General features: G+C 41.3%; 1 protein-coding gene across 7 annotated transcripts in view; it reads left to right on the forward strand.

The window, feature by feature from the left end:
• The window catches only part of CSNK1G3 (casein kinase 1 gamma 3), a 2,843,512-nt gene that overhangs the window by 2,686,982 nt on the left and 129,501 nt on the right, over window positions 1–27,029 (forward strand). For 6 of the 7 annotated variants that reach the window (XM_044060767.1, XM_044060768.1, XM_044060769.1 and 3 more), the window contains one exon: window positions 12,583–12,606. The exons of the other annotated variant lie outside the window; for it this stretch is intronic. In XM_044060767.1, coding sequence (XP_043916702.1) covers window positions 12,583–12,606 — 24 coding nt within the window. The remainder of the gene's footprint in view (window positions 1–12,582; window positions 12,607–27,029) is intronic. 7 annotated transcript variants of the gene reach the window in all.

Raw genomic sequence — 27,029 nt, forward strand, 5'->3', positions numbered from 1 at the left:
CATTGTTCTTTAACCATGTTTTGCAAACTATAACAATATCAGTCTTGTGGGAACGTAGCAAATTTTCTAATAAAAACACTTTATTATTAATGCTCCTAGCATTAACAACCATCAGAGATGCATCAAATGTTGCTATCTGTGGACTGTTACATTTCTGACCTTGCAAAAATCCTGGCTAGTGTTTGTCAAATATTGCAAAATATCTGCTGCAAAAATTCTCTTCCCTGATGTAGACAAATGCACACCATCCTGTCTGAACACGTGTGCCCAAAAGAAGGCTTGGATGCTCTATACATTTCCATTTTTTAAAACAGGACATTTTTTCCATGTAGGTGTTTATCCAAAAAATCTTTTCATTCACAGTGACCTGACTATCCTTTCTATAGGTGATTTGTGAAAAATATGTCCTAACACCAGTACAAGATATACTGTCTAGGAGGGCTGTCAGTTCCTGACTAACAGTCAGAGAATCTTTGTTGGTGACATCGTTTGTACCAACATGAATAAAAACAGATCCATACTTCCTTACATTAAGGCATTCCAAGGCTTGTTTCACATCTTCTGTTTTTGCTCCTGGCAGGCATAACACTACTCAATGTTCATTATCATCTCTGCAAATATATGTATCAGTTCCTTTAATTGAATCTCCAATTACAAGAATATCTTTGCTGACCATCTCTGAAGAATCTTCAGCTTCTAATACAGTCATTTCTGCTCTATCAATTGTTAAGAAAGATAGATCTTCATCACTATTAGTCTTATTAATTCCACTGTTTTCATTGCGTATTAAATTCTCATCCAGCTGGCACTGTAAATCCACAGTTTGAGCCATGTAGTCAACATCGGTCTTTCTCTTCTTTTTTCTTACAGTAATGTTCCTCAATCCTTCCACCTTCAGTTTTGATTTCTTCCTTTTCACCTGCCCCTTGCCCCTTTTTTCTACCTTTTCTATTGGAAAGGTGATGCCTTTTTCTGTAGACTGAGGATTTTCTGATAGACCGATATCTTCATTCCCTGTCACCAGTGTGTTACATAACAAAAGCAGAATCCTTGTTACTACGTATTCTCTTTCCTTTACAGTCATTAGTCAGTTTCTTTTTCTTCCTTGTTATTTGTTGAGAACTTCTTCCTTTTCTTTCTTTTTTTGTTTCCTTCTAAACAAACCAGATGCTCAGATTGCTGAGTACTTGCATCCACAATTCCATAGTTCTCAGGGGCCTCGTCAACTTTCATAAGAGTTCAGTGTTCTTTGCAGAAAATAGATGCATCATTTCCTAAATCTGTTCTATTTGTTCTATGCCTAACATTATTTAGTTCATTAGTTCACTCATTAATATATGATTAAACAGTTCTTCGAGCCGTGCCAATTGCACATGTGCAGTCATCATCATTAAGTCGAGATTTGCTTTTAACAATGGTAAGCAAATCACTTTACCACTTGTAGCCTTTTTTATCTTCATCTGTTTTATGTCCCCAGAAAGACTTGAAACTGAAAGTATTCTACAACATTGAAATTTCCTTTTCTGGACTTAATAAATACAAAATAATATCATCTGCAAAAAAGATAAGTGTTATTGCTTACCTTATCAGTTATATCCTTAAATATGTGAGTCTCTTTTTGCAAATGGTTCTACATGTAAAGCAAATAAACCTGGCAAAAGGACATACCTGCTTAATTTATGTGTGCAAACACAGTTTGTCAGAGAGAAACCCACCTACCTTAATACTGGTCTCCAACTGATCACCTGTCATCCTTAGTAATCCTGTTATTCTGTCAGGAAATGCAATTGCTACCATTGCCATACTCGTATAATCCTAGCCAATTCTATTGAATTTTTTTCTGTATTAAGACCCACAGGAAAAAACTGCATTTTATTATGTTCTGCTTTCCTCTGGATCATTGTGGTTCTGTTACTGTTGTCAAATGTTTGCCTTACCTTCACAAAAAAGTAATTGATCTGTAGCTGTGAATTTGGGAACACCTTTGCCTTTCTGTATCTAGTGCAGACATGAACACTTGATTATAATCATGGTTTAAAATTGAAATTTATCTACATGAAGCTGGGTCTGAAGGGTTTTTGCCCTTTTGGGGTAGTAGCAGCTACCACAGCTTTCTTACAAGATACTGGTACTGTTCCCCCTTTAAAATATTGTACAGTGCCTTCCGGATCTTTATCACCTTCTTCCGTCCTAAATTTCATGCAGCCACAGGAATGCCGTGTGTTTCTGGAGACTTCTCAGTTATTGATTATATATTGCCATTTTTTTCATCCCTTCCTGTTTTAGCTATAAATTCCTTAGCCTCATCTTCATACTTCTGTTTGTGATTTCTTAGATGTTCTTCGTGTTTCACTGTTGCAGTCATTACACTTGGGTTATCCTGCTGGCAGGCTACCCTCAGTCAGCCTGAATTCCAAAGTCTAGGTCCGGCGTCGGTTGCTGTCGCCTCTTCCCTGACATCAGTGTGCCAAGGGTATAAACGATGCAGCCGACGCCATTTTCTTCAGTCTTTCTTGCCGCGCAGTGCCCGAAGCATAAGCAGTTCGCAAGTGCCAGTCGGCCGACTCCTGAGATGTTCGTGTTCGAATTTCAGATCCGAAGTCTTCATTAAAAGCTAAGTACCCTGTTGGGGGAAACTTTTTTCTTGCTCCAGACCGATGTCAGAAAAAGTTAATAATTGTATTTCTTGTGGGAAGCAAATACCTCATAAGGACTTTCATTCTTACTGTATTCCTTGCCTAGGCCCTGACCACGACGTTGCTAGTTGTCTGTTTTGTGCTAGATTTAACCAACGCATTATTAAGCGTCGGTACGATTTTGCATTACACTATTTTGGCAGAAGATTTAATTATACAATGTCGTCGGATAGCCATCTGACTACCGGAATTCACAAGAAACACAAAGAAAAGGAAAAGGACAGGCGTCCGAGGTCCAAAACCGACAACGAGGCTTCTTCAAAGCCAGTCGCCGGTTCTCAGTGAGGTGCCTTCGCAGTCCCTGGCGCCCGCTACTTGACCCGCAGGCCACTACAGACTCCCACGTGGAGTCGCCTAGGCCGGTGGAGCCTCAAGGTATTGGACCTTCGGAGACTATTCCCTCAGATGGGTCCGGAGCCTCTGAGCAGGCATCGGCTTCTGAGGGTGTTTTCAGACCAACTCAATTATACATTAAAATGACTTCAGCTTCAAAGGCAAAGACTAAAGCACCCTTAAAGACAAAGAAACAAGTACAACAGCCTCATGGACATGCCTCCGTGCCCAAAAAACGGATGCTCAAAATGGCCGAAGATTTAATTACTTTGATCAGGGGTTCCCATCCCCCACCTGATAAAAGGCCTAGGCAAGAGACAGAATATGAATCTTCAGATCAGGTTTCCATTTCATCTGATTCCTCTTCTGATCAGGAATACTATCTTCCTCCCTATGAGGATTCTGATGCTGAAGAATCTATCCCTTCAGCTTCTCCTCCTGAGTATTACTCTTTTCGGGAAACATTGCATACCATGAGGGAGCATTTCCACTGGGAGAGCCAAGATTTTTCAGAATCTAAGAAAAGGCTCAGAGACTTCCTTTTACTACCACAACACAGGCCCCTAGCTATTCCACCTGTGTTAGACATTGTTGATTATGTATTTTCAGAGTCCAGTCTGACCCCTGACTCCTTACCTCCAGCTCCTGTTAAGCCGGACAGGTACTACAGGGTTCCTGACTCTCATAAATTCCTTTTCAAAAATCCTGCTGCTGACCCAGAAACTATCTCTCAGGGTCCAAAGGGGGTTAAGGCTTCTGCTGCAAAAAACCCTACCTCCTCTGACAGGTATTCTAGGGCATTGGACAGATGGGGAAAAAAGATTTACACTTCCGCTACCTTTGCTATAAGGGCTTTAAATTGTCAGTTTCATATGCTCAAATATCAGCAATATATTATGTCACTGCTTAAACAGAAAATGTTGACAAATTCTGAATGTGCAGAAAACAAAGAAATGCAGGATTTATTGCATGCAGCTGAACAAGTTGGAAAGCATACTTTGCAATGTGGTTTTGATTCTTTGGAGGCCTCCTGCAGAGCCGCTGTTACAGGTTCTGTCATCAGGAGCCATGCTTGGTTAAAGGAACAAAATCTGCTTGATCATGTCAAAGCAAAATTATTAGATGCCCCATTACAGCATGATACTTTGTTTGGTGTTAAAGCAGAAGAGGTGTTAAAGAAAATGGAGGACAAAGCTAAATCTATGCAAACAGTTAAGGATTTCTTACAGGTTCAGCCTCCAAGATTTAACAGACACTGGGTTACAAAGAATTGGTCCTTTCCAGTGTCAGACAGACCACAAGAGGGCAGATACAGATGCCCAAGAGGCAGATCCCAACCCCAAGGTTCGTACAGGTCTAAACAATGGGGTGCTTCTACCTCCAAAAGTGGAGAAGACAAATCACAGCCATACAGGAAACAGTCCCAATGACTTCCCCCTGCCTGCACCAAGCACTTATCTTCTGGCAGCACCTTTAGGGGGAAAACTAGCACTTTTTTCTCAAAACTGGCACATACTAACCCAGAACAAATGGGTCCTAGACATAGTGTCACAGGGCTACAAGTTTCACTTCCATACCCTGCCAAGGACAAATGGTTGGTCAGACCTGCCAAAACATCAATGGGGGCAGAGGCACAAAAGCAAGTCTCATCCCTCATGGACACGAGGGCCATTCAACAAGTACCAGAGCAAGAGCAAGGACAAGGATTTTATTCAAGACTGTTCTTGGTACCAAGAAAGGACAAGACCTGGAGACCAATACTGGACCTATCTATTCTAAATACATTTATGGATATACCAAAATTCAAAATGTTGACTCTACAGCAACTTCTGCCCATGCTGGTGACTTTAGACCTAAAAGAGGCATACCTGCATGTCCCAATCAGGCAAACATGCAGAAGATGCCTCAGATTCAAAGCTGGTTCAATGCATTACCAATTCTCTGCACTGCCCTTTGGCTTATCTACTGCGCCCAGGGTCTTCACAAACTGCCTGGCACCAGTAATTGCATTCTGCAGACAAAGAGGAATACAAATATATCCTTACTTGGACGACTGTCTCATTCAAGTAGAGAATAAAGACATTCTACTACAGCATCTGGCATTCATAACGAGATTTCTAACAGGCCTAGGGTACACAGTCAACGAAAAGAAATCAAAACTAGTACCCTCTCAAGAGATAATATCCCTGGGTGCAAGCTTAAATACAACTGCCCAGATGGTTTATCTCAAGCCAGACAAACAAAGGCAACTGAATACCTATTTCAACCTGTTGGCAACAAAGGCCCAGTTATCTGCAAGAAAAAGTCTGCAGGCTTTGGGCTTCATGGCATCCTGCATTCTACTAATTCCATATGCGAGACTGCATATGAGGAAACTTCAATGGTACCTAAAAAGTGTTTGGACTCGACATTGCCACAGCCTGGAAACAATAATTACCCTCATTCCCTGCCTGCAACAGGAGTTTTGTTGGTGGGCGAAGGCTTGTCAACAGAACAAGGGACAGCCATTCACTTTACCCCCAGCCAGGCAGACATTAATAACGGATGCATCAGATTATGCCTGGGGGGCCCACATGGCAGGAAGATGTATTCAAGGCACATGGTCCGCAAACCAAATGCACCTACATATCGGTCAAAAAGAGATGCTAGCTATTCAGAATGCCCTGACAGCCTTCAAGGACCTACTTCATCCGGGACAACTACTGATAAAGACAGACAACACCACATTCATGTGGTATATAAACAAGCAGGGAGGCACTCATTCTTAGCCCCTTTGCAGACTAGCCATGACTTTGTGGGACACAGCATTGACTTACCAAGTACATCTGCAGGCACAATTCCTGCCAGGAAAGATAAATACTCTGGCAGACGAACTAAGCAGAAACCTCATGAATCCCCATGAGTGGAAATTGGATCCACAAGTCTTCAGCATAATAACAAGGAAATGGGGATGCCCGGATATAGATCTATTTGCCTCTCCTCACAACTACCAAGTAAAAAGATTCTGCACATGGACTTATCACAGACAAGCATGGAAAGTGGACGCCCTATCTTTCAGCTGGAAAAGCTTAGCAGTATATGCCTTTCCTCCACTGCCTCCCCTCCCCAAGGTACTCATAAAGGTCAGACAAGAGAAGCCAAAGATGATTCTGATTGCCCCAGACTGGCCCCGCCAGCACTGGTATCCAATCCTAAGGAACTTGTCTCAATGCCCGGCTTGGACCTTGCCTGAAATACCTCATCTACTATCCCAACAAAACAATCAGATCCTGCACAGCCAACTAAAGACCTTAAATCTGGCAGCATGGCAGATAATGTAGTGATACAAAATGCACCTCTCACTAAAGCTGCAATGGATGCCATTTTGGAGGCCAGAAGGCCTAGTACCAGAAAATCTTAGGCTAGAAAATGGAAGAGATTCTGTGCTTGGAACCAGGCACAAGGAATTGACACAGCTGTACCAAATATTCCTCAGATTTTGCAATATTTAACTGAGATGCTGAACAAAGACCTATCCTTTTCATCAATTAAAATTCATGCCTCTGCCATTTCGGCTCATTACAATACAGAGCCACCAATCTTTTCTCATCCCTTGTTAAGGCAGTACCTCAGAGTAGCCAAAAACTTAAGGCCTCCAAGGAGATCACCAATACCTGCATGGGACCTCAATTATGTTTTGGAAAAACTCACCCTGCTTCCTTTTGATCCAGCCGCTACAGCTGATATAAAGTTTTTATCTTGGAAAACAGCTCTGCTTCTAGCAATAACCTCTGAAAGATGAGTCTCAGAGCTACAGGCACTCATGGCTGTGGAACCTTTTATCATTTTTTATCCAGGCAGGGTTTCTCTGAGGACAAACCCGACATTTATGCCTAAGGCAGTGTCCAGTGTGGCCCTTAACCAAACTATTCATCTGCCTACTTTTTATCCAAACCCACAGAATAAGGGGGAGAGAATTCTGCATTCTTTGGACATACACAGACAGCTACGCTTCTACTTGGACAGAACCAAAGCTTTCAGAAAGACAGAGCAACTACTAGTGGCATATGCTGCAGGGTCACAAGGAAAGGCTATCTCAAAGCAGACTATTTCAAAGTGGATAGGCCACTGCATTAGTATCTGCTATTCACAACATGGCAAGCCAGTGCCTAAGGGCATTAGGCCACATTCAACCAGAGCAACAGCCACTTCAGCAGCCTTCCTCAGGGGAGTACCAACCGAAGACATTTTAGAGGCTGCTACCTGGAGTTCAGTGCACACCTTTACAAAGCAGTATCATTTACCACTCTACTCTAAATCCAGGGCAGGCTTTTCCACTGCAGTTCTGCAGGGCCTCATAGCCGCTCCTAATGCTATTTAGCTCCAGCCTCCCAACCATAGCTTTGGGTTCAACCCAAGTGAAACACGAAGAACATAGTACAGTTGTGTACACTTACCATAAATGTAGATGCTCAAGTGCAGTCCACGTTACCCACCCACCATCCCCCATATCTTTGCTGCAACGTGTCTGCACTTCTCTAATCTATACAACCTATGTGGTGTATTTGCTTGTAGATGAGGGTATTATATATTTTGGTGCATGCATGTTTTATTGGCATATTTATAGCCTACCCTTTTGGGGGCACTTGACATCTGGGGCAAGAAAAACAGAAGAAAATTGCATCGGCTGCATCTTTTATACCCCTGGCGCACTGACGTCAGGGAAGAGGCGACAGCAACCGACGCCGGACCTAGACTTTGGAATTCAGGCCGACTGAGGGTAGCCTGCCAGCAGGATAACCCAAATGTAATGACTGCAACAGTGAATACACTCGAACATCTACATTTATGGTAAGTGTACACAACTGTACTTTTCCTCATTCCTCAGCCTTATTCAGATTTTCATAAAATGTATGAAATATCTCAAATACCTTTTATAGGGTGTATGGACATTTTTCTTGTTATGCACTCCAAAAAGTCTGGCAGCAACTCATTCTACTTTCTGTTGTCTAAGTTGTTGTGCTAAGAAATTTTGTGCTGTGGACTCCTTATCAAAACATACTTGCTTAACAGCAACCTTTCCACACTTGTGCATATCATCCACATGCTCCCCCATTTTCCTTTTAATACTCAACAGTTGGTCCTTTTCTTGTTCTTGGAGATTACTCTTTTTCTGCATTACTTTAACCTTTGTCAGCCCTTATAAACAGTTCCTGTTATGTCTTTTTCATATCTTTCTCTCTTCATTGTAGCATATTTGTAAACCTCTCCTCATTTTATCCCACTCCCTAGCTATCTCTTCTGAAGAAATTTCTGTCTTCTGTAATAACTCTCTAATCATTTCCAATACCCATTTTAAACTACTCTCTTTTTAACAGTTAAATAGGCAAGTGCTGGTTTCTTACTTTTACTTCATTTCCCCATGTCTTTATCTTAGTCTTTATTAGTGCATGCTTTGAAGTAGTTATTGGATATGTTTCGGAGCTATCAGTTAAGTACCTGTGCTCCTTTGAGATATAGCTTCTATTAAGTATAGCTCAATTGTCATACCTTGGGGAATAATAAGTAAATTCTTAGTCCCTGCTACTAAATTTACATTTTCAGTTCCAATTATTCTCATGTATTTCTTCAGAAATAAACCCTTGTTTTGTTAGATTTTCCCACTTAGGTCCTCCTGATACATCCTTGCTAGAAAATCAGCTGTAGTCCGTACTCATAAATAATATTCTCTGCTGAAATCTAATTATTTCTCCCAAAATTGTCTTGAGTAGCTTTAGGTAGAATATATAAATACTCGCCAGTGTAATCCTCCTTCCCTGTCACTAACCTCATATTTCTACAAATCTGCTTTTATTGTCTTTCTTTTCCTGTTATATTACTGTTGGAGTCCCCTAATGGTCATTATTATTATTCCTATTTATTTTGTCCCTGATACTCTGCAGAATGTCTTTTGTCAAAATCCGTTCTTTGTCGAATTCACATGCTCATTTCTGTGTAAATGTGCCTTCTGTAACATTTTCATTTGTATTCTGCACATCTTAATTTAATTCAGTACTTTTTACTTTTTTGCATATACCTGCAGTACAATTTACATTCCTTGTTAAAATTGGTAAGGGAGACATTTTGATAGAAGTTTTTGCTTTCAAATATTCTGTGTGACAGTTCTTTTTAAGTATATGTTTCTAGCTTGCAGTTTACATGCACACACTAATGCTTGGAAGGTTGAGATTTTAAGAGTTCATTTTTTTTCTCATTTCATTTTAAACACCACATTTTCCCACACACTGTGCTTCAATAAAAGCACTTAAGAAACAAAAAAATAAATAAATAAATTAAAAGTATTTTCAACCCAACCCCTTTTAACACACAGCAAACACAAACAACTCTATACACTTTCCAAAAAGGAGAATTGCCTCTCCATGTATGAACATTTACCCCCAAAAAGACCGCTACACCCTCAAGCCTTACTGGAAATGCATGCTAAAGAACCTGTCCTTGTCCTCTCTCCTTTTCTTTCCCAGATGTGAAAACAACTTGCATGCTCTCAGTAGTTATCTGACTTTTAGCCTTAAGAAAGTTGCACTGAGTACGCTTACATGAATACATTTAATTTGTGGTCTGTTATATTTAATATTTATATACTAAGGCTGCTGGAGATGCAGCTACTTGAAAAAGTATTCACTTTTCTCAGTGTCAGACGTCATTTATTTTCTCTGAACTGCTTATGGGTTCTTCTTTAAATGGCAAATGCTTGTTATGCAAATGATGCCTAGCACATTGTTCATTCATTTTCTGATTAAGCGCCTGTCAGTCCCCAACTGTAAGTATTTACTGACAGAAAAAAAGAAGGTAACTTTACAAATGCAAGTAGCAGCTCTTTTGAAATGCAAGAGAACTACTATTTTCATACTTTCCATTTTCTAGCCTTACTTAAAAATGTTTCCCCGGCTGCAGCATAAACTGAAGACATTAGTCTGCACTTCCACTTGTATAAAAGAGGGAAATTATTATATTTTCATACACACATAATATAATAAGAGCACTGTTTCATCTCTCTCTTCCAGCAGCCCAAGAGCACAACATTATATTGCTTATATCCAGCCTTGATTTTGTTTCAGTATAAACCATGGATACATTACAGTAAAGAAAAAGTACTTTCTTACTGTAATATCACCAGCACAAGCAGCAGTTACTGGTAAGACTCCCCCACCTCACATTTAAAATACATCTGCATACTATACAGAAGGAGTTTACAGTGTAACAGTTTACCGCAATAAATTTATTATATGCATGTTACTGTGAACAAGAACTTTTTTACTTATAGTTATATCTTCTTTTCCCTCGTTGTCATTTTAAACATTCATGACAAATTGAGAATTATACTGTAGAGTCCTCCTGCCTTTTTAACACAATCAGCAAACTGCCAGTCTTTTTTTTAGCCACCACTTTTTGCAGAACAGTTCTCAAAACTTAAATGGAAATGATACTTTGCAGTTTTTCCATTTATTTCCTAATATCACGTTTTTGTTGGTCGTCCTCATCATGTCAGCCACTCAGCACTGGTCTCAGGTTCGACGCCAAGTTACTGCTGACTTTTGTAATCAGATCTTGGTCTTTTTCTTCTGTTGCTGAATTATTTTCTTTTGAGCCAGTTTAAATGTTTCACTGGCAAGTTTTCTATGTGGGCTATATTTTCAGAATGGGAAATGGAGTTCCATTCAGCTTGCTGGCTTACTCTTTGCTGAGTAGTGCTATGTTTTCTAATTATCCTGTTTTTTTAACAGCTCCTGAGAAGCCATATTTCATAATCTGCTTTATGCAGTTTTATCAGCTCATCTGAATGGCTTCTTAAAGCTGCTTGTATTCTCTACATCCTTTTGACAGTTTGTATATATATTTCTCCAGTTTCTGTTTTATTTTAAACACCTCTGAATGCATTTGAATTATTTGTTTGGTCATCTAAATTACTGGAAACCATCTTGTGTTAAAAAAAAAAAAAAAAAAAACTGAAACCAGAATTTTTTTTTTTTTTTTTTTACTGAATAGCTTCAAGACTATTCAGCATCAGAGTTCTTTCTTCTACTTATTCTAGTTTATTTTCTCTCACATCTCCAGATTTCTTCTTTGCTGGTAACCAATCAGTGTAGTAATTAACCAGTAATTGAATTTTGCCCAAATTGTTGACTTTTACTACTTTTTTACACCACTTTCATTTTTACACTGTATTCAACCTGCTTTTCAGAGTGCAGGCATGTTGAATCTCTAGCGTAGCATGTTCAGCTGTATAAAGACGTGTTCTATTACGTGTCCACTTTTCCTAAAGTGGAGCCTTACGTCTGGTCAGATCAGTCAGGAAGCATGCAGTACTGGAAAATCAGGAACATAATTAACAGTAATAGCTAGGCAGACTTAAAAAAAAAAAATATTTGTTTGTTTTTAGTGGTTGTTGTGGGACGGTTTTGCACTGCTTCCACTTTTGCAGGTTTCACAAGCTATCAGTCTATTGCATTGCCTAAGTAGTGGGCTTCTGCCATCCCTAACTTGCATTTAACTTGATTAGCAATTAATGAAGCCTGACACAGAGTTTAATTTGACTTGGAGATTTGGAAATGACATTACTCCTCTGTATATTCTGTCGCTACACGTATTATAGTTCTTAACCTCTTCCACAGAGTCAAAAATGCCATATTACATTTTAAAGGGTGTGTTTTATTTGCTATGCCTATGTCTGACAAACCTTGTGTATGTCTGTTGAAATTAAATGAATCCTGGTGATGTTTGAGGTACTTTTCAGCAAGAAAATATGACAGTAGTTGATCCCACTGCCCCCCCCCCCCCCCCCCATTGGTCTTTTGCAACATTGACTTTTGTTAAAGCATTCATAGTCCATCTGTTTAAGGGTGGTGTGCAAATGCTCTTGACTGTTTCACTTTAAACACTGACAAAATGCATGTATTACTCTAGACATGAATGCGGTACCTTGGTCAGTAAGAATTTTTCTAGGAATTCCTACCGTAGAGAACTACTAGTTTTCACTGTGGATTTTTGAAGGGGGTGCTGCTTCATGGAGTTTTGTTGAATAATCAGTGATTACCAGGATATACTTGTGGTCATTATTAAAAATCAAATTTATATTAAAATCCATTTATATTAAATGTTAGCAAATGTTAGTAATTAATCTGTTTTACTGTGAAGTGGCTCTGTTCATCAAATTTTAATAGCTTGTCTTACTGGAACATCTAACTGAAAGGAGATGAGATTTATGTATCTTCATAACAGTACAGGTTTTTCTTAAAACTGAAAATAAAAGTTTCAAACTACTAGTTAAGTCCTGTATTATGACTGAAGCATCATGTTAGCTGAAATATTTTTTTTTTCTGTCCCGAGGCATAATTTTTGCTTTTATAATGTTTAAGTGATAGTGAATATCTGTATCTGAGTGTAATAATACATATAAGTTGGCTTTCACCATTTGAAACTAACCTTTAACAACATATATTTTTTTCTGTTGTCATACGGCTTGTGTTTTGATTCCTTTTTTTCTCTTGTGTTGTTTTTTCCTTGCTTCATTTAGCTGCCAGAAAGTATTGAACATGTGGTGAGTTGTTCTAGTTTGTAGGCAGGCATTAGTAGTGAAAGTCAACACAGCTACCTCAGTCTTGAAATTGTATAGGTCTAAATTTGCAAAGTATCACAAAATGCAAGAAAAACTTGGTGATAGCCGGTTTTGTTGTGGCAAGCCATTTGAGAGAAACAAATAATGACAGCTTGGTAGCTTGTTGACAAACTATTTTGCCTGTAGTTATTTTGCCTTCACTGCGTTCTGCTTTGATTTTGCTGCACTTATTAAACTAGTGTGTGCATTTTAAACTGCCTGGACTAATATTTAAATGCATTGCGCTTGTTTTCTTTTAAAAGCTAAGATTACAAAGAAGTGTACTATTATTCCGTTATGGATGTTGTAGTGTTGCACTGATACCATATTAGTGTTCTTTGTGCTTTACTGAATACTAGCATTAGCCAAATAGTGAGATATTAGTTTTTTGTTTTTTTAAGTTAGGAATAAAAGTCATGCTGTGATGAAGTATACTGCTAAACATTCTCTGAGTTTTCACAGGAGCTGTCTCATTGCATGACATCTGCAGTGATCATGTTAGCATTTCAAATCTGCTACTTGCTTGCACTGAAAAAAATAGGTTTGTTTTTCTGCACATATGATTTTTCAGCACAGAAGCTGCCTATGACACACAAATGACCCACATAGCAAACGCTGAATCGGAAAGTAAAGGATTACCAGTTCATTGATTGCTGTTTCGTTGACCTTTGACTCCTTGCATGCGATGTAAATCCATTTGGTGAGAGATCAATGTCTCTCGTTGTCATCAGCTAATGAACAAAAAAAGCAAGTCTGAGAGGTGCCACAGCGTGCACACACTAGGGGAGAAAGACCTAGGGGATAGATCCCACCCATTCTCCAGTATTGTTTCAAGTAGGCATTTATGGAGCAAGTCATTAACTCCTGGAGCATGTCTATAGTTCAGACTTTTGCCCAACTGATACTCTTCTTTTTCTTCCTCCTCCTGTACTGAGACTAATTCACTAGTAAGGGTTGACGCAGTCCTTTCTGTCTCCATATACACTTTGCCTGTGGCCTTCTTTGTGCCAGATATTTCTAGACACCTTTTTAATTGTGGGACATGGCCAGTTGTTTGTAGGCAGAGCATGATCCGACAGTCACATTGATGACAGCTCCTTTCTGAGTATAGGCCTCATTTTCCCATCATGCAGCATCCCTGTTGCATGTTTGAATATAGTCTTTCTATGTTCCTTTCAACTGTGGCCTGAACAGTAACCCTATTGCAACCTGTGTGTGAGGTTTGCAAAATACTTGATTGACGCTAGTGATTGAAAACTGTTTCCCCTCCCCTTTCCCTTTGAAACCTCAGTAATTTCATTTTTATTGTGTCCAAAGGATTGGTTTAGCGGTTTCTCCTTCCTGCACCCAAGTGACCCATTTGTTCCTCCATTGGAGTGACATCCAGGCTTCAGCCAGGACAAGAACCTTCTAGCCCATTCATCACTTTGCAGTTGAGAGTCAAGCACAAAGAAGTGCGCTACTGTGCAGATCCTATGGGCTATCCTAATCCCTGCCCCTGGCACCTACATGCTCCACGGTTGCTGCTTTTTGAGGAGGCACGTGTACCACACATGCAAATTCTACTGGCTTAGTAGAGTATTGGTGTACATCACGGGCGTAATAGGCTCATTGCTGCAGGCTGTATGCCTGCATTCCCTCAAGTGTCACCACTGTAGCTGTCTGGCTACCTGTCTCCATCCAGGATTGGCAAGGGTGTTTGCCTCTCACCCATCTGTCTTTCCACTAACAGACCCCCCAGTACCTGTGCCACAAATCAAACATGGGTCATCTGAGGCACTGTCAGGGCATTGTCCTTCTGTGACACTGAACTGGACTGTGTGATTTCTTAAGTTAAAAAGGTCAGAAGCACCTGTCCTTGAGAAAAACAGGATAATAAACTGGCCTATTCTCTTTTGCCCTCTGTAGTAGGAATGAGATAGAACACCACCACCCCCACCTGCCACAGAATATACATTTTTATAGGTTTGAGGCTTACTAATCTTTTTTGTCCAGTATGACAAGCCACTTGCATAGATTACCTCCGAGTAGTTCTCTCATTTCCAAGCACACAGACTGATTTTGTTTCTCATGATTGTCATCAATTTTCAGTCTTGATTATGTCAATGTTGGCTACCCTTCCACTGTATAAGGAGTTTAAAAGCCATGGGAAGGTTTCAGCAAAGATCTCCATGTCTTGCTTCAGATAAAAGGGAACAGTATAAAAATCTTTTAACATGGATTCATCAGAGGGGTATCCTATCATCTCCTGAAATCATGTTGCTCCTGACACATTGTCTGTGGAAGCTGTTTTGCCTGAAGAGACCAGATTGTGTATGGTTTTCCTTTCATGAAAGTCGTTGGAGAACATTTGGAGATTTGACTTCAGTAGTCTACTACAATGAGGAAATGTTGATATTTCCTTTGGTTGTCTCCTAATTGGCACGTTTCTGAATTTTTGTCTTCTTCCAGTGCCCCTGTGTCCCATGTTTTTTTCAGCTTTTTTTTCTTTCTTACAATGTTTGGATCTTTCAACATTTGCTATGGAAGGTTCCTCCATTCGGCTTCAAAAACATTAACTTCTTCAGAAGTGTTCTGAGGTTACCAGACTACATTGTTATTCATTGCTATAAGTGCCACCAGTACAGTCTGGCCATTCGTAAAAGGGGAAGGGGAGAGCACTGCCTGTTTCATTTCTTTCATGCTGGCTACTATGGAGGGTGCTCATTGCTGGGACTGGTAGGTTTTCTTACATCATCCCACCCTTCTGGTTCAACCCATAAGATAGCCTAGTGCTGCTATAGACCCACACAGTCCTACTGGACTGGTGAGGCATCAAGCTGTCACGCATTATTGGCCAGTGATTAGAAGCTCGAGAGATGCACCCCTGGCAAACTGCTTTGGTCATGCATCCAAGGATTTCCTCATCGGCACTGCTGGGTTAGTGTCTGGACCATTATGTTGCCCAGCTTGCTTATACAAAACAGTCCTTAAAGTTCCCCAGTGCAGGCCTAGCAGTTGTACTATGGTTCAGGGATTCTACTGCCAAAAGTCTACCTCTCCCACACCATGACATGCATGACTCGCTGGTCAGAGTGATAGAGACTTCCTTGGGCTCTGCTACACCATTTTGGCCACAGGGTTAACCCATTTGTTAGTGTTTGGTGGGATTTGTTTTCATGACTGAGGGAGTTTACCCTTAGGAGTATGTACTGTTGCTGGTACTAAGCCTTATAGAGGTATCTCTCAAGACCTAGTGCTACTTCCATCAGTTTCTCCTGGGCATGGAAGTTGTGTCATTTGATCTTTAGTACTTGCTTGTCACACACTGTACCCTTGGTGTCCTGTGCAAGCATAGGCTCCTGTCATCAGAAATTTGAGGTGGAGGAGGTCCCCGTCCCCCCCCTTTAGTATCTTGGGTAAGAAACTTGCAGGATACAGATATTTGATATTGACAACCCTTCTTGATGGGTCCTTGGGTTAAGTGTATTTTCTCTATCAGTCTCAATTATTTTCTGTAAAATGTCACACTTGGGATGTCTGCACTCTTTCACCATTGAACTTTATGATGAAAAGCACCAGCTTCATAAATGTTTGCTTCCACCAAGCAGTCTACAGTACTTAGCTGCTTTTTGTACAGTTTAAGTTGATCCCTGGACAGGCTTGAGGATCTCACTTTGGCTGTGCCAAAGGAAGAAAATCATGAGACTCTGCACAGCTTAGCAGAAGACCATGTGTTCTCCTGTAACTTTGTGTTGGTAATTTAGCAAGGGCTTTCAGACTCTGGTGAGTGTGTACAAAAGATGATATGTCTGAAGTTGTTCTCCCTGCAGCAGGTGCTTTTCAGCCAGCCTAGCCAAGACCTGGTTTGCAGCCTTTTTGGAAGGAAACAAGTTCTTAGCTTTGTAGATGACCTTTACAGTTTTCTGTTGCAGGTTGGGAAAATCCCATAAAAAGAAATGAGTCTAATTGCCATGTGAAGAAAGTCTGTAAACATCACACTGTCTTCATGCCTATGTTGTACTGATAACATTGCCCAAGTGGCTGACTCCACCAGCTGCTCTGCCACACTTCTGATTTTGGTTTGGAGCTGCCTGTAAAGGAGTACAGTTTTCCCAAAATCAAAAAGGATCCATCTTTCTAGATGAGGGTTACTGTCAGCGACACATTCTGAAGCCCCATATTCTGACATTAGTCTGTGACAGTTGATCTCTTGGGGCAGGCCCAAACTCCAGTGCTCAGAGGACTGTAGTATGTCCCTGCAGTAGATGAGGTTTGGGATTTTACTGCACACTCTTACTGCTTCCAAAGGGGACAGACCATATATGCCCCATTCTGGATTTTAGCAACATCAGCCAGTGCATCTGACATGCTTAGTCTGAGAGATTTACCCTGTGGACATCACACTTTTGCTGCCATACGTTTTCCCTGGATGGTGGTGTTGGTCAAGATGGATGCTTTTGGAGACCTCCAGATTTGAGGGTCCACAGAGAAGATGTCCTCCTGTCTTTTGTGGGTGAGAATCACTTTCAGTACAAAATGCTGCCATTTGGACTTTGTTGCCTAAACTCCTATTCAAGGTGCTGGTCTTGGTTGCAGAGCCTTAAAGAAGAAGAATCTTCTAGTGTTCCTGTACCTGAATGAGTAGTTGTTGATATCCCTGTCTGTTGAGTCTGGAGGTGGCCTTCTTGTGAGTTGCTTCATTGCACACTTCCCGAGAATGATCATAAACTTGTGTCCATCCTTCCTGGACTTAGAGAAGGGCCGTGGAGGTCATGGCTTTGTCCTTTTGGGTTACAGTGTCATGCCAGTTTCAGTCTTGAACCACGTTGCACTTTCTGGGCTTGACTGCATCCACATTATTTCTAATACTGTTTGCATAGCTAAGAATACCAGTGTTGCAAAGACTGGGTTTTTAATGGGCCTTACCTTTTTTATATGTGATCCCATCACAAGTTTCTGATGAATGCTTTACTGCTTGTGGGGATTTACTAAGTAATTTAGCTGGTAGACTGGAGAGTTCACAGTAGCCAGCTAAATTACTTAGTAATTTAGCTGGCAACTGTGAACTCTCCAGTCTACCAGCTAAATTACTTAGTAATTTAGCTGGTAGACTGGAGAGTTCACAGTTGCTTTCACACAGTGTAGGGAAAGTAGTTCTCACCCCCTAAGAGAAGGGAAACTGCATATCTGTCATTTCAAACTGCAGATCCCAAGGCCATTTTGCCAGGGTCTTTTGGAAGTAGGGCACTCTGGAGACTGACCTATATGCTACTTGGGAGAACCCTGTCCTGACATTCCTCTACTCACTTGAGCAGGACAGGGGGTGGGGTGTGACGTGGAGAGATTCCTGTATACTTTCCTGCTGTTCCATCTAATGCCTTACATCACCACACAGTTCAAAAATGGAAAACCAGAACGCATTCTTATCCACCATGCGTTAAAGTCCCTAGACAGAAGAAAATTGTACTAGTGCAACCATGACATGAAATGACTAGGGGTTCCACTTAATGTCGTAGCTCTTCAAGTAGTCTCTTTTATTCTGTCAGGTTCATTAGCTGCAGTCTTGGAGGTGACTGAGACTCTAGGAAACTTCCCACTTGATAGGTACATACCTCCAAGTATAAACTTTTTTCACTTTAGATAGACTTGTACCCATTACTGCCCTGGTCAGTCATCTTGCAGGTGATCTTAATGTATATAACAGTGCCTCAGTTACTTCATGGTCAATGTGTGTGATTATCTGTTTGTGTGCATCATGATGACTTTGTGGAGTACAGTATTGTGACCCAGCATGAGTCCATTAAAGAAGTGCTACATCTCTTCCCTTCCTTCATCAAATCGTCTCCCTGAGGGACTCCTAAGTCGTGGTTGAGAAATATACCTATCTAGTCTTTAACCTTAGTAGATTGAAGGTTTTGAAGTGTTCGTCTTAAAAAAACACTATTCTGATGGCTGTCATCTTTTCTCATGGGATGTTAGAGCTCTAGATTGTTGTATGTAGGAAAACTGTATCTGGTCTTTGAAAAAGATAAGGTAGCCCTTAGGAAGAACCTGCTTTCCATTTTAATTTCTCCAGCTCATTTGGGTTATTAATACCATGACTGGATTGAACCCCATTCCTAAGTCAGGGTATGATTAATGTTCATGAAATTAATGTTGTTTCAGTGTTTGATGTTAGCCAAAAGTTCTTTTCACATCTCCCAGAATGCACCCATAATTGACTCCTCCTGCTGTTCATATGGCATTACATGTATTGGTAGCATGTTTAAGAACAAGTATAGATTATTTTCTTATTACACCTATTGCTCCTTCTACTACTTTTGAAACTGTGTGGGTATCTTTCTTTCACATTACTCTCATTTATACCTACAGATCCTGACATTTTTGACTTTATCTCCCTCTGTATGCAAGACACAGCAATCACTAGGTATAACAGTTTCAATGATCAATGGTACTTTTTTTTTTTTTTTTTCATGGACTGTTATATCTGTTTTATTCGCATCTGTTTTTTGAACTGTTGCTAATGGGTAATCCCATGTGATGTGCACTTCATCTCTCTGTATAATGCTTTGTGGTTCATGTTTCCATTTCTTCTCAGGTACTTCTGTATTGTAGTGTTTGCACGATCTCCAGTACAACAGTCTTGCCACATTGATGTGCCTTTCAGTGTTCCATGCCCTTTACTGTGAGTGTATCATACCCAGCAGTAAGATGTGCGAATGTTTACAGTTCTTTTTTTACAGAACCTACATTTATATGTTTCTCCCACACATTCAGTGTACTTTTTAAACCAGCATGCATGTAGTCCACAATCCTGGACTGCCATTATTAACTTTTCATTTTCTGGTTTCATCTCAACTCTCCTTAACTATTCCTGCGTCAAATCCTGTACGTGCCACAACATTTTTGGCATTTCCACATTTCATTTTCTCATCTGATCCTTCTACTTATATTCCTTATTTTGTTTTTTTGGCATATTCAGTTGCTCTCTGATTTTTGTATGTTTCTGGTTTGGTTTCCATTCTCTCTTGACACCGGAATACTTCTGCTAAACTAAGCAGATAGGTAATCTGAGACTTCTCATGTTTTAAAAACTTTTACTATGTTTGGGTCTTATGACGCCAGCAGATATGTATGCAGTCCCAAGACTGAAGATCTGTACATGTAATCAAGTTTTGAGGAGGCCCTCACCTCCTTAAGAGGTTTCCTGTACAGTTGAACCAATACCTTTGGGGGCCAGCCAGTCACCCCAAAACTGTAAGTTAGAACAGGAAGAGCAAATTGATTAACAACTTGGACTTTATTCCTGGATGTCAAAGCTGTTTTCAATATTAGTTTTAGTCTTCTGAAGTGTTTCTTACTGAGTTTTATTTATGTGTTCATGTTTTTGCAAATCCTTCATTTCCCAAATATTTATACACTACCTTCTTCTCGAGTTCCTTCATATCAAATTCCTCTCCCAGATTGATATTTTCCTACAACTGCAATTTTCCTGCTTTAAGCATTGCTTTTGCACATTTGTCAAGATATCTGAAAAGTTTTAACCACTTGCAGTTGTGCTTTTGACTCATCTGATGAACAATACAGGTTTAAGTCATCTGCAAAAAGTAGATGAGAGGTCTTTAAGGCAAGGTTGTTTTCTGGGACCGAAATTGTATCCATGACCTAATCTGTCAAATAAACTTCTTAATGGGTTAAGGGCAAGGCAAAGCAACAGCAATGACAAAGATAAAGAATTACCCTGGAATATGCCTCTTTGCATTTTTAACCCTGGGAATAATAATTTTCCCCTTGTCATAGCTTAATTGCAAAGTGCTTTGCCACTGTTTCTTGGGATGTATCTTTTGTACATCTGCAAGCACTCCTTTATCTATGAATGTGGGATGCTGTCATATGCTATTGTGTCTATCCATGCCATACTTAGATTCTTCCCCCTTTTTACAATTTTGTATTATAGCTTCCTTTAGCAACATATAGATGTTCATCGTGTTACACTGCTGCAGTCATTACACTAGGGTTATCCTGCTGTCAGGTGGTTCCCCAGTCGGCCAGAGTTCCAAAGTCTTGGTCCAGCGTCGGTTGCTGTCGCCTCCTCCCTGACGTCAGTGCGACAGGGGTATTTAAGATGCAGCCGACGCCATTTTCTTCAGTCTTTCTTGACACGCGGTGCCCGAAGCAGAAGCAGTTCGCAAGTGCCGGTCGGCCGACTCCTGAGATTTTCATTCCGAATCCAGAACCGAAGTCTTCTTAAAAAGCTAAGTACCCCATTGGGGAAACTTTTTCTTGCCTCAGACCGATGTCAGTAAAAGTTAATAATTGTATTTCTTGTGGGAAGCAAATAGCTCATAAGGACTTCCACTCCTATTGTATTCCATGCCTAGGCCCTGACCACGACGTCACTGGTTGTCGGTTTTGTGCTAGGTTTAACAAGAGCACTATTAAACGTCTGTTTGATTTTGCCCGACATTATTTTGGGAGAAAATTCAATTACACCATGCCGTCGGAACTTCCAACGACCGGAATGCATGAAAAGTGCAAGGACAAGGACAGGCATCCGAGGCCCAAAACTGATGACGAGGCCTCTTCTAGGCCATTCGCCGGTTCTCCGGTTTACAGCGAGGCGCCTAAGCAGCCCCTGACTACCGCTTCCACAGAACCACAGACCGCCTCAGACTCCCACGTGGAGCTGGCTGGACCTTCGGACGCACTAGGTTTTCAGCTTTCCGATCCTAACCCTACAGAGGGAACCGAAGTAGCTGAGCAATCCACAGCTACAGAGGGTGTTTTCAGACCTACCCAGTTAACTATTAAACCCTCTGCTAAATCTAAGCCCTCCTTAAAAGTAAAGAAACAGACACAACTCTCTCCAGGACAGGCTTCCATGCCTAAGAAACAAATGCTAAAAATGGCCGAAGACCTAATCACCCTGATCAGGGGGTCCCATCCCCCTCCTGATAAAAGGCCCAGACAGGATGTAGACTATGAATCTTCCAACCAGGTGTCCATTTCCTCAGACTCATCCTCAGACCTAGGATATTCTTTACCCCCTTAATGAGGATTCTGATGCTGAGGAATCAATTCCCTCAGCCTCTCCGCCTGAGGACTACTCCTTTGGGGAAACCTTACATACCATGAGGGAACATTTCCATTGGGAAGGCCAGGATTACTCAGAATCCAAGAAAAGGCTCAGAGACTACCTTCTATTGCCTCAACACAGACCCCTTGCTATCCCACCAGTTTTAGATATTGTGGATGATGTGTACACTGAATCCAGTTTAAACCCTGACTCCTTACCCCCAGCCCCAGTTAAACCTGATATATATTACAGAGTCCCTAACTCTCACAAATTTCTGTACAAAAGCCCTGCTGCTGACCCTGAAACTATTTCTCAGGGACCCAAAGGGATTAAGGCCTCATCAGCAAAAAAACCCAGTTCCCTCTGACAGAGATTCCAGAGCATTAGACAGATGGGGAAAGAAGGTATATACGTCTGCAACTTTAGCAATGAGAGCCTTGAATTGCCAGTTTCACATGCTAAAATATCAGCAATTTTTGATGTCTCAGTTGAAACAAAAGATGCTTCCAGGCTCAGATCCTCCTAATTTTAAAGAAATGCAGGATTTATTGCATGCAGCTGACCAAATGGGAAAACATACTTTACAATGTGGGTTTGATTCCTTAGAGGCCTCCTGTAGAGCAGCAGTTACAGCCTCTGTCATTAGAAGGCATGCTTGGTTAAAAGAACATACATTACCAGATCATGTTAAGGTCAAATTATTGGATGCACCCTTGCAGCGGGATGTGCTGTTTGGAGTTAAGACAGAGGAGGTATTAAAGAAGATGGAGGATAAGGCAAAATCTATGCAAACTGTGAAAGATTTCTTACAGGTTCAGCCTCCTTGTTTTAGCAGAAATTGGCCAACAAAGAATTGGTCCTTTCCAGTCACAGACAGACCACAAAGGGGCAGATACAGACGCCCAAGAGGTAGAGGTCCGGCACAAGGCCCTTACAGGCCTCGACAATGGGGTACACCAGGCCAGAAAGAAGGGAAAGACAGGCATCAACCTTATAAAAAGCAGCCTCAATGACTTTCCACTGCAGCTGCCAAACAGCTCTCTCTTGGTAGCCCCCTTAGGAGGAAAACTGGCACTTTTCTATCACAATTGGCATTGCATCACCAAAGACAAATGGGTTCTCAACATTGTATCTCAAGGTTACAAGTTCCACTTTCACACTCTGCCACGTTTAAAAGGAATGCCAAATCTGCCACCAAATCAATTGGCAGAGGCTCAAAAACAAATTACAGCACTCATGGACATGAGAGCTATTCAGAAGGTGCCACCACAGGAGCAAGGACAAGGATTTTACTCAAGACTCTTTCTGGTTCCCAGAAAGGACAAAGCCTGGAGACCCATTCTGGACCTTTCTTCTCTAAACACTTACCTGGATGTTCAGAAATTCAAAATGCTGACACTACAGCAGCTTCTTCCCATGCTGGGCAAGAAAGCTTGGCTCGTGACTTTGGACCTCAAAGAGGCATACCTGCATGCCCCTATCAGACAAAACTGCAGAAGATACCTCAGATTTCTAGCTGGTTCAATGCACTATCAATTCTCTGCACTGCCCTTTGGCAAATCTACTGTGCCCAGGGTCTTCACAAAGTGCCTGACACCAGTAATTGCATTTTGCAGGCAAAAAGAAATTCAAATTTACCCATACCTGGACAACTGCCTGATTCAAGCAGAGAGCAAGGACATTCTACTAAAGCATCTGGCGTACGTAAAAAAGTTATTAAGTTGCCTGGGGTACACAGTAAACGAAAAGAAATCAAAACTAGTGCCCTCACAAAAGATAATATTCCTGGGTGCCAGCTTGAACACAACGGCCCAGATGGCTTATCTCACGCCAGACAAGCAAGGACAACTGACTCAATATTTTCATTTAATGGCAACAAAGACCCAACTCCCTGCAAGAAAAATTCTGCAGTCCTTGGGCTTCATGGCATCTTGCATACTACTAATTCCATATGCCAGACTACATATGAGGAAACTTCAATGGTACCTAAAGAGTGTATGGTCTCAACACGGTCAAAGTTTGGAAACAGTTATACCACTAATTCCTTGCCTTCAACAGGAGTTTCGATGGTGGGCTCAAGCTTGTCACCTCAACAAGGGACAGCCCTTCACTCTACCCACTGCCAGGCAAACACTGACAACAGATGCATCGGATTACGCCTGGGGAGCACACATGGCAGGAAAATGTATCCAGGGCGAGTGGCCCACAGAGCAAAGACATCTCCACATCAATCAAAAAGAGATGCTAGCTGTACAAAATGCAATTATAGCTTTCAAGGACCTGCTGCATCCAGGACAATTACTACTAAAGACAGACAACACCACAGTTATGTGGTACATAAACAAGCAAGGGGGCACACACTCCTACCCCCTCTGCAGACAAGCCATGACCTTGTGGAACACAGTTCTAAACTACCAAGTTCATCTGCAAGCACAATTCCTGCCAGGAGAGAAAAATACACTGGCAGACGACCTAAGCAGAAACATCATGGACCCCCACGAATGGAAATTGGACCCACAAGTATTCAGAATGATAACACAAAAATGGTGGAGCCTGGACATAGATCTATTTGCATCCCCAATGAACTGCCAATTACAGAAATTCTGCACAAGGAGCTACCATCCACAAGCCTGGAAAGTGGATGCCCTCTCATTCAGCTGGAAAAAACTACAAGTATACACTTTCCCTCCTTTACCCTCTCCTTCCAAAGGTACTCATAAAAGCCAGGCAGGAAGAGCCAAAAATGATCCTGATTGCACCAGACTGGCCACGCCAGCACTGGTACCCAATCTTAAAGAACTTAGCACAAGAACCACCCTGGATTTTGCCTCAAATCCCACAGCTGTTGACACAGCACAACAATCAGATACTTCACAGCCAGCTAAAGACCTTAAATCTAGCTGCATGGAAAATTCCTTAGTCAGGCAAGCAATGCCTCTCTCCAAAGCTGTTATGGATGTCATTCTGGAGGCCAGAAGGCCTAGCACCAGGAAAGCCTACTTTGAAAAATGGAAGAGATTCTGTGCCTGGAACCAAGCACACAGCCTTGACCCTCTTGTCCCAAACATTCCTCAGATACTACAATACTTAACTGAGATGCTGGACAAGGGCCTCTCCTTCTCATCCATCAAGATCCACACCTCAGCTATTTCTGCTCATTACAACATGGATCCACCAATTTTTTCTAATCCTTTGCTCAAACAATACCTCAGAGGGGCTAAAAACATAAGACCGCCCCATAGAGCACCTACACCAACTTGGAACCTCAACTTTGTTTTGGAAAAATTAACTTTACCTCCTTTTGAGCCAGCTAACACAGCAGAATTAAAATACATTTCTTGGAAAACTGCTCTGCTACTGGCAATAACATCAGCACGAAGAGTTTCAGAATTACAGGCACTAATGGCAGTGGAACCTTTCCTCATCTTCCACCAGGACAGGGTGTCTTTAAGAACTAACCCTACTTTTATGCCAAAGGTGGTATCAAGTGTGGCTCTAAACCAAACTATTCACTTGCCAACTTTCTATCCAAAACCACAGAACAAAGGGGAAAGACTACTGCATTCTTTGGACATTCAGAGGCAATTACGCTTCTACTTGGACAAAACCAAAGCTTTCAGAAAATCTGAGCAATTATTGGTAGCATACCCTGCAGGAGCACAGGGAAAAGCCATTTCAAAGCAGACTATTTCAAAATGGATAGGACACTGTATATGTGTCTGCTATACCCACCATGGGAAACCTGTACCTAGCAGCATTAGATCTCAATCCACCAGAGCAACAGCCACTTCAACTGCCTACCTCAGGGGAGTACCTACCAAGGATATTTTGGAAGCAGCAACATGGAGTTCTGTGCATACCTTCACCAAACATTACCATTTGCCTTTATACTCCAAATCCAGAGCTGGCTTCGCCACTGCTGTCCTGCAAGGTCTTATAGCCACCCCTAATGCCTTATAGATCCAGCCTCCCTACCTCAGCTTTGGGATTCCACCCAAGTGTAATGACTGCAGCAGTGTAACACGATGAACATAGTACAGTTTTGTACCTACCATAAATGTAGATGTTCGAGTGTAAACACTGCTGCAGTCCAGGTTACCCTCCCCTCCTTCCCCTCTTACTTTCTGGTACTTCCTAGCTCATCTACCCTTTATTACCTATGGGGGAGTATTTGCTGGTAACTAAAAATGGTTGTTTGCTTTTCTTTTGTATATTTTACTAACAAATTGAATTGCCTACCTATTTGGGGGCACCTGACATCTGGGGCAAGAAAAACTGAAGAAAATGGCGTCGGCTGCATCTTAAATACCCCTGTCGCACTGACGTCCGGGAGGAGGCAACAGCAACCGACGCCGGACCAAGACTTTGGAACTCAGGCCGACTGGGGAACCGCCTGACGGCAGGATAACCCTAGTGTAATGACTGCAGCAGTGTTTACACTCGAACATCTACATTTATGGTAGGTACAAAACTGTACTTTCTTTGCCCCATATCACTTTATTTTGTTGCCCTTCTGTCCTGTTGTCATGATTGAGTTTTTTTCCAAATGACCATAAACTTTGTCTGCAACAATTCCAGTACATAGTTTGTACATCATCAGAAGGCAAGTTATGGGTCTATAGCTCTTAGGATGGCTTGCAGGTTCACTCTTAAGAAGGAGTACAGTTTTTCCTGTTAACCAGGTCGGTATCTTTTCAGGATATGCATATAAGTAATACTTATTCAGGGCTAAATCTTTGTGTAAAGATGTTAATACTTGTAGCCACAAGTTAGGTACAGCATCTAGGCTTGGAATTTTCCAGTTGAGAGCTTTTTTTTTTAATTTTGTTTCAATTTCTTTGACCATTACTTAATTCAGTTTCATATCCTTTACATTTAAACTCCTTACTCTGTAATTTTCTATCCATTCAGCAGCTTTATGTTCCATGGAGTCTTCATAAATATTTAAATGCGTCTTTCTTTCTTCTCTCTCTCTTTTTTTTTTTTTTTTTTTTTTTTTGTGGTGGTTTTATTCCTTTTGCTTTGCTTCCCAGTTCTATATAAAACTCTTTTGGGTCATCAGTGAATTGTTTTTGTACTTTTCCTTCATATTTATCTGCATGTCTTCTGAATTTTTAGTGGTGCAGCGGTAGCGTTGTCGCCTCAGAGCAAGAGGTTCACCCGTTCAGTTCTCGGCTGGAGCACCTTCTGTGTGGAGTCTGCATGTCCTCCTAGTGGACGAGTGGCGTTCGAAAGACATACGTGAATGGGCATGCCTTCGTTGAAGGTTGGGCGTCGGGTTCGCACCTCAGCACCATAAAAATCTACT

Source organism: Protopterus annectens, chromosome 2.part0 (genome assembly GCF_019279795.1).
Source record: "Protopterus annectens isolate FY-2018-M chromosome 2.part0, PAN1.0, whole genome shotgun sequence".
NCBI lineage: Eukaryota > Metazoa > Chordata > Ceratodontiformes > Protopteridae > Protopterus > Protopterus annectens.